This window comes from Leptonotus elevatus, chromosome 2, assembly GCF_054856555.1.
Source record: "Leptonotus elevatus isolate MCC_2025b chromosome 2, RoL_Lele_1.0, whole genome shotgun sequence".
In the NCBI taxonomy this organism is placed as follows: Eukaryota; Metazoa; Chordata; class Actinopteri; order Syngnathiformes; family Syngnathidae; genus Leptonotus; species Leptonotus elevatus.
This window is the reverse complement of record NC_141240.1, coordinates 42,262,559-42,270,941: the sequence shown is the minus strand read 5'-3', so window position 1 is coordinate 42,270,941 and position 8,383 is coordinate 42,262,559. Positions and strand designations below refer to the sequence as shown.

The following is an 8,383-nucleotide window of genomic DNA, read 5'->3' as shown; positions in this document are numbered from 1 at the left end:
GCTCCAAATTCCAAATGATGCTTCAAAAAGTTGCACGCGCACCTTTAATGCGCCAGCCAAGTAACAAAACACAAACTTATTGAAACTTACCTCAATGAACAATAGTGATTGGAATTGACCACGTGACCACGTTTCTTATTTCCTTAGGTGCTCTTGGTCCGGGTGGGAAATTCCACTTTGCTTTTAAACGATAGATCATAAGTTGCAATTTTGTAGCAGCAAGATACGAGAATCACATCATCATTAGCCGTGAAAACCACATAGCAGCTTTCCAATAATACGTGTGAGGAGTCACGCACGTGTCGACTGGAGATGTGAAAGATCACTAACTAGCTTCCTGGTTGCCTTGGCAACGGCCAAACCGTGTCGATATCTTTTGTGGGGATCATCAGGCGGTTATTGAACCCCTCGAATTGACTGCAAAGCTGCTTGAAAAAAGCAAACATTTACATAGGAAAGAAATGAAACCAAGATTTTTTTTAATGTATTATTATTTTTTTTTACACAAAAGCTCATCGAAGAGCGTGCAACATATCTTGTAATAAAATACTGGGAGCTGAAAAAAACCCCTCGTCATCTAATGTATTTAAAGTTATACTGTACGTGAATATGCTTTTCAAGTTCAAGAGTCGGTCAAGTGGCCACTGGGCGGCGCTGCAGGGTCAAATATTTCATGTGCTACGGTTTCTTCCTCATTAAATCGTTTTCTGTATGGATTATCTTTATTGACATACAGTATATTAATTGCACTGGTGAATGATATTTATATTATTGTTTTAATTCATTAAATATATGACATATTAAATATTACATTGAGACAAAGCCTAAACTATAAAAAATAAATAGCATCACGCGCCACAACTGCACCAAATAAATTAAATACGATAATTGGAGTTTCACTAAGGGCTCAAATAAATGTCCATTATTTAAAATTTCCATTTAAATCCAATCCTCCAAAAGCATTTGCTGTTCGGTGAATTATTTTACTGCGACAAGTTTTATATTTGCAAAAAAACGGCAGATCAGACTTTTTGTTTCCTTGGTCAATAACATTAAGGCGCATAGTGGAAAGATAGATAGATAGATAGATAGATAGATAGATAGATAGAGAGATAGATAACGATGATATGAATGATGTATTGTAATTAACGCGGTATATTTATTTATTTATTTATTTATTGTATTTAAAAAATAATAATTGCCAGGTAATCAGGTAGGCCAAGCGCGTTTTGCAAAAGGGTCAATGAAAGCGAGGCAAACGAGATGAAGTGTTTGCCTGCGCCTCAGCAGTCACGCTCACTGCCTGCTCGCAATTTATGGAGACGAACCCCCGAGAATCGCGTCGTCATTTCGGCAACATCCTGAAATTCCGCCTGAGAAGATGCTCGTTTGTCCTTCTGTTTGGATGCAGGCCTAAACTTAAATAAGCGCAACGTTCATGCGTCGACAATAATAATTGTTTCGTGTGTTCATTTTTTTTTGTGGCAATTAAGTCTCTGATGTCATTTAACGAAGACCAATATTTTATGGTAAATTAAGTTTTAATCGGTTAACAATTCAAACATCGCAGGCAACATTACCGGCCATTTAAATGAGTCGTTAATGTTGGAATAATGTGAAACAATTTGGCAAGAGGTGAGTGTTTATGCATCTGCGTGCAATGATGCTGATAAATAAACTACAAGGCACAGTCAAATAAATACGAACAGTCTTCATTATTTGTTCCTTTGTTTCAGAAAACTTGGAATACAAAAACTAGCCTATAATCATTCTGCAACGCGTGGATTAAATACAGATGTAAAATGTCCCCAAAAAGAAGCCGAAAAGAAGTGCTGACGTCGCGTTAACTCATTTGAATGCATTTAATAACAGGGCGGCGAAATCAAGCTTATCAGACAGGACCTAATCATTAATTAGCCCCACAAATTCACGTCATGTCGGGTAACATCCTCTTTATTGGATGTGTTTGCTTAAGAGCATAGATAAAATATTAATCGGGGTCATTATTTCCTATGACAAGCGCAGCAGCGGCTTCCTGTCGCAGCCTGATTGAAATGAGCGACAAATTAAGTGTTTCAAAGTTTGCTTTTGTGCGAGAAATCCCGCCAGATCTTGGACCAAGTGCTTTTAGGAGCACAGAGGTGCAATGGACTTGCACGAGCCGCTTCGATTCTTTAGTTTTGGGCTCCCCCACGCACGCACGCACGCACGCACGCACGCAGGGCCTCACGATCGAGCACGCACGGCTGCCAACATATCGGCTTGCTTGAGGAGTCATGAAAAAAAAAAGCCAAAGCTGTTGCAGAATAGGCGGATCAAAACCCATTATGAGATTTGAAGCTTCTTTTGTGCATCGGACCCGCTTGAATCTCTCAGCAGATTGGGCACAAGCAAGGCGTGCTTGTGCGTGGAGGAGAATGATCACGTGTCAGCGAGTTGGCTAACTTTGTTCAAGCAGAGACAAAAAAGCGCCAGCAACAATTATTTGGATTTTCACTTGAAATGAAACAACTCGTTGAAAATAAATGATCACAATGGTTAGTGGTTAGAAGGCGGTTGGTGGAAAATAAAGTTGGGAATGACTTTTCGGCTTGCAGTGCCATCTCCAGTAACGGAGACAAAGAAGTGCTGCTATGTGATCATTGAATTCGGTTGCTAAGCAACTAGTGCGGGAATCCATCCGCGAAATTCAAAACGTACACGTCGCAAGGACACGTCCTGTGAGTTCTGGTGAGTGGCGGGAAAGAAAAGTTGAATAACAAAATAGAATAGCCACCAAGACACATGACTCACGCGCACGAATATGTTTCGCAATCGGAATTTTGCCGACAGCTCTTGAAGTGATCGATGACCACAAATATAAACTGATCACATCTCCACACTAATGCCAGTGAGGCAAAGCAGCCAAAAATAATTACATCAAATAACGAATACGTTTTAAATTTATGAACAACTAAAAATAATAATTACAAATTGAAAACAAAAATACGGCGGTTAAGCAAGTCCAACACGTCCACGCACGTTCTATTATTTCATCCAAGTGAATTCTGCCTGCACTTTCCTCTGCATGATGCACATATCACGTGGAAACACCAAATGGGCCACATGAACAATTAGGTTAGGATGTTCTTGCTGGGGCCTGACAATACACATGTAAACAAACGACTGCTTTCCACGCTGCATAAACGCCGACATTCGTGAAATGGTTCGACTGTTTTTAAATCGACCATTTTAGACTCCAAAATGTTCAACATTGCATTCGACGTGTGTGCATTAAAAAAGACCACCGCCTTAATATAATAATAATAATAATAATAATAATAATAATAATAATAATAATAATAATAATAATAATAATAGCAATAATAATAATAATCATGTAAATTTAACACACAAGATATCTGCTTTTCATTCTAACAAATTTATTGTGTCTCAATCAGCTCATACGAAACCACTACTGAAATTAAATTACAATCAAATGATCACATCAAAATATACCAACAACGGCAGCTTGTGATGATTTGCGCTCCTTCGGAATAAAAAAAAAAAGAAGGAAAAAAGAAGAAGAAATAGAAGGAGAAAATATAACAAGAAAACGTCTCACACAAGTCCATGGGGGGTGGGGGGGGGGGGGGAAATAAATTACCGTTTGGAATAAATCATAGGTATTCCCAATAAAATATTAAAACTAAAATATAAAGTCAATAATTGCGATCAGCATCTGATCTAGTGATCTCTATTGCCGGCTTTACAGAGTTGTTTATTCAAACCTACCAAAGAATACTGCTTAGAAAGGGCAGCATTAATAATAATATGTCCACAGCACCCACTCAGTCACACTTGGCAAAACATTTGGAGATTATTTTCCCCCTTCGACAAATAAGTGCAGCTGAAGTCTTTGTCAAATGTCTCAATTTGTTGAAATATAAACGGGGAGAAGAAGAATCCGCACCACGTCAGCGTCCATTAAATAAGAAAATAAATGCCACGTGAAAGCAAAAATGATCTTTGAGATCTTGGCGGGTTTTGGGGAGCAGTCCACTTCCGGTCTTTTTTTTTTTTTGTCGTGGAAAAAAAATCCCTGATCCCTTCGAATGTGGGTGAGAAATAGAAGAAGAAAGCTTGGTGGATGTCGTTCTACTCGCGGGGACAGGACAGTCCTGCGTCTAAACGTGTACAAAAAGCTTGGCCCTTTGTCTCCATCACACAGGACAGTGGTCGTTGTTTTGGAGGGTGGGCAGGGGGGCACGGCGGGAGGGGGGGGGCATCAAAACAACACTTGGTGATGGAGGGATGAGATGTGGGGTGGGGGGGGGGGGTCTCGGTGTGGTCTCAATGCGCCAAAATTACCTGGTGGAATGAACTTGTGGTTGTCACCCTCTGGTCGCTCGCCTCACTCGCATCTTTTAAGTAATCTACTAAAAAATGCCCCTGAAAGAAACAAGCAGAAGGAACCTTTTAGGTTAAGACATTTCAGGGCCCTGAAGAAGACGCGTTTGTTCCGAAGGGGGTTGGGAGGGAAAGCGGTTCAAGGTTCTCTTTGTTTTGTCTCTCTCTCTCTCTCTCTTTCTCTCTCTCTCTCTCTCGCTCGCTCTCTTTCTGTGTGTGCTAAAAAATAGATTAGACATTTTTTTTGTTTTTTTCTTTTGCAGTCATTCACTTTCCCTGACAATCACAGTATGAAAATGCTGCTATCCTGCGCGGCCATCGTCTGTGCGTGTGCGTTTGCCGTTTAGTCTAACGGAATATGACATATTGCGCTCTATGTTTCACTGAACATTCGCTTGCAGTCCATGGAGGGGGGCGGCGTTTGTGCACTCACATTGCCGACCTGAGAGTACACATCCTCCGGCGTCTGCGCCACTCCCGGCGGCGTCATCCGCTTTTCCTTCTGTCTCCGATTGCAAAACCACACTCGGACCACCTCCTTCTCCAGCTGCAGGTTGTCCGCCAGGCTGCTGATTTCCTGGGCCGAGGGCTTGGGGCACTTGAGGAAGTGGCTCTCCAGGGCCCCCTTGACGCTCACCTCGATGGACGTGCGCTTCTTCCGCTTCCTCCCCTGCGCGGCGATCTTGTCGATGCTGGTGGGGCTGCCGGTGGTCGAGTCGGCCTCCTCCAGCCACTTGTTCAGCAGCGGCTTCAGCTTGCACATGTTCTTGAAGCTGAGCTGCAGAGCCTCGAACCTGCAGATGGTGGTCTGCGAGAAGACGTTGCCGTAGAGCGTGCCCAGCGCCAGGCCCACGTCCGCCTGCGTGAAGCCCAGTTTGATCCTCCGCTGCTTGAACTGCTTGGCGAACTGCTCCAGGTCGTCCGAGGTCGGCGTGTCGTCGTCCGAGTGCGGGTCGTGGCTGTTGACGCCGCCGTGGTGCTGGTGGTGCGGATGATGCTGGTGGTGGTGGTGGTGGTGGCTGCCGTGGTCCAAATCCGGGGTGTCGCCCCTCACCAGGGCCGGGTGCACCAGGCTCTGGCTGCCGGGGCTCAGCATGCCGTTGACGGTGAAGCCCCCCGGCTGCGAGTAGATGAGCGACTGCTGCTGCTGCTGCTGCTGTTGCTGCTGCTGTTGCTGCTGCTGCTGCTGCTGCTGCTGCTGCTGCCCTGCCGAGATGGAGTTGATGTGCGCCGCCGCGCTGCTGCCCCAAGCCCCCGCGTGAGTCTGGTGGGCCGCTAAGTGAGGCGGCACCGGCGGCCGGTGGTGCAGCGCGGTGCCCGTGTGCAGGTCGTCCCTGGCCGAGCTTTTCACATCTTGCTGCTGCGGACTGGCGCTCATGCCGACCGGGCTCGACGACCAGGGCGAGCCGGCTTCGGCCGCGGCCAGCGCGGCGGCCGCTGCGGCGGCGGCGGCGGCGTGCGGCAGCGAGGTCACCCACTGGTGGGCATGGCTCAGCATGTGCCCCCCGTTGCTGGCTGCCATTGCGCCTTGCATAAAGTCACTTTGCACCATCTTAATGGAGGGGTCCCCCCTGTAGCCCCCGGAGCCCGCGGTAACAGCCGCGCTGCCCGGCTGCATGCCGCCGCCTCCAGAGTCCGCGTGCACGATGGAGCCGGACGACAGGATGCTATTGCTGCCCAGATAAGGATTGGAAGCCGCGGTGGCCATTCCGTCAAGCCTTATGAATATGTTTGGTGGATAGCCCCCTCCCTTTTTACAGTCACTTGGTTGGTGTGGGCAAATTAAAGCTCATGAATTATTCAAACTTCAAAAAGTATGGCTTGCCGCGCACCATACGCGCGTGCATGCGTGAAAAAACACAAGAACAAAAACAGAAAAAAAACGCCAAAAAGATGGATCGGAGACTGAATAAAATCCGCATGCATTTACAGCATTCGGGCAGATGGACCGATGCAAACTCCTGCTTGTCAAAAGTCCTTGTGCAGTCCGTAAACAAAGTTTGGCGGCTGGGAATTCGCACATTAAAAATCAATTATGAATGGAAAAAGCGTCGTCCCAAACAAACTTTTGGTGGTCAGGAAAAAGTCAAGAAAAAAGCTTGCACAAATTGTCCACAGAGTCCCAGTTTGTGTTCCCTTTGGATGTGAAAAAAAACATGAGCGCAGTCCTTTTGTAATTCAGTCCGATTTCTCCTTCGCTTTATTCTTCTTTTATAGCAGCGAGGAGTCTTTGTCTTTGTTCCGTTTTGATATATTTAAAGGTGGCAAAGCGCAAACTCCAGTTGAAGTAGAATCCGTCGGAACAGTGGAAGGCGCTGCTCACCACGCAGCCTCCTCTCTCATTCGCTTGTTCTCCCTCTCCTCCTCTCTCTCCCTGACGGGCCGTCAAGTCCCGCCTCCCCCCCCCGCGCCCCCTCCCGAGCCCCCCCTCGAGCACGAGGACTCGCGGATGTTTACCCCGTTCCTCTCCGCCGATTGGCTGCCCGGGGAATGATTGGCAGGCACGAGGAGCTTCGCTGCGGGCGGGCGCGCGCGCGCGCGCACGAAAACTCCTTCCGGCGGTTCCGATTGGCTTATTCTTAATTGCAGCCCAAACAAAACCAGAGTAGTAAATAAAGTGGAAGCTCATCAAGTGTGACCTCTTCTTGTGTTTGTCCAAAAATACCATTTGCGACCAATCTGCTTGGGACCTGTTTGGAAGCATCATCAAAACATTAGTTCGGTCGTGCGGCACCAATGCAAGAACATTCATTTCAAAGACATTTTGCAAAGATAATGCTCAATTTTGAAAACAATCATTTAGCAATATGCTTATACATTTGTGTAAGTGACATTAAGATTTTCGAACTTATGTCATCTGTTGACATATAAAACAAAATGTGCACGTAAAAAAATATGTCATATAACTAACGCCGCCCATGATTGGTCAATGAAACAGATTTTAATCCATCAATGTTTGGAAAAAGGAATCAACATGGGCTTTAATTCTCTAGGCAAGGCATAATCAAGACATTTTTCATGGCTTAATCCAAACAGCAGCTTTTTCATGATTTTGTGGAGAAAACTGTTTAAATGTGCAACAAACGATTACATTTGTTCCTTTTAGCATATATAGAAATAATAATCCAATGGCTTCACTTCGGCGAAACCTTTAACGAGGCTGCAGGGTTAAACAATCATATTTAAAAAACACAAAGCCAAAAGTGGTCTTTAAAGCGGGGGTGTTTGAACGTTTTCTTTCAATGCAGATTCATCGAAGGATGCAAGGGCAGTTTTGATATTCTTATACCTTCAATTTAATAAACATGCACAAAAAACACATTTTTTTTCTCCTTATGTATTTTAAAAACTGCTCAGTCAAAGCTTTCTTCAAGGTGATAAAGCAAATAGTTAAATTCCCTATAGAATAAATCCGCCTCTGCACTGAGCAGATCTCCACTTTCAGGATCAAAGCACCAGCAAATGTGTCCATTTTTTTTTAAAACCGAACCTTGAAACAGAGCACAAATTCAAAGTTGCCATTTTTGCTTGTGAAATGGAATTATGATGACAAAGTTGTTATTATTTTAGTTTTAAACAGCGTTGTTCCCTTTTTCATTTGTGCAAAAGCACGTACACGTTAAATAACCTATTTATTATGGGAAGCCCCCCAATTAATATATATATATATATATATATATATATATATATATATATATATATATATATATATATATATATATATATATATATATATATATATATATATATATATATATATATATATATATATATATATATATATATATATATATGTATAAAGAGAGAGAGAGAGAGATACGGAGGGCCGCTAAAAATGGCCAACGGACCGAAAATGTCCCCCAGGCCTTAGTTTGTGCACCCCTTCTTTAACGGCTCCAATTCAGCCACGCACTCCTCGTCAAGGCAACCGAATGACAGCCCTGATTCGCTCAAATAACACCATCCTCGGGATGGGTGTCTGCATCCCACTGTG

At 44.2% G+C, this 8,383-nt stretch overlaps 1 protein-coding gene across 1 annotated transcript; it reads right to left on the bottom strand.

Moving 5' to 3' along the window:
* Window positions 1-3,402: 3,402 nt before the first annotated feature.
* pou3f3b (POU class 3 homeobox 3b) lies at window positions 3,403-6,732 on the bottom strand. Its single transcript, XM_086070045.1, has 2 exons — window positions 4,823-6,732; window positions 3,403-4,431 (listed from the first exon to the last, which is right to left on the bottom strand). The coding sequence occupies exons 1-2, from the start codon at window positions 6,095-6,097 to the stop codon at window positions 4,333-4,335; spliced, it is 1,374 nt and encodes a 457-aa protein (XP_085926171.1). The 5' UTR covers window positions 6,098-6,732; the 3' UTR covers window positions 3,403-4,332.
* Between the last annotated feature and the right edge of the window lie 1,651 nt (window positions 6,733-8,383).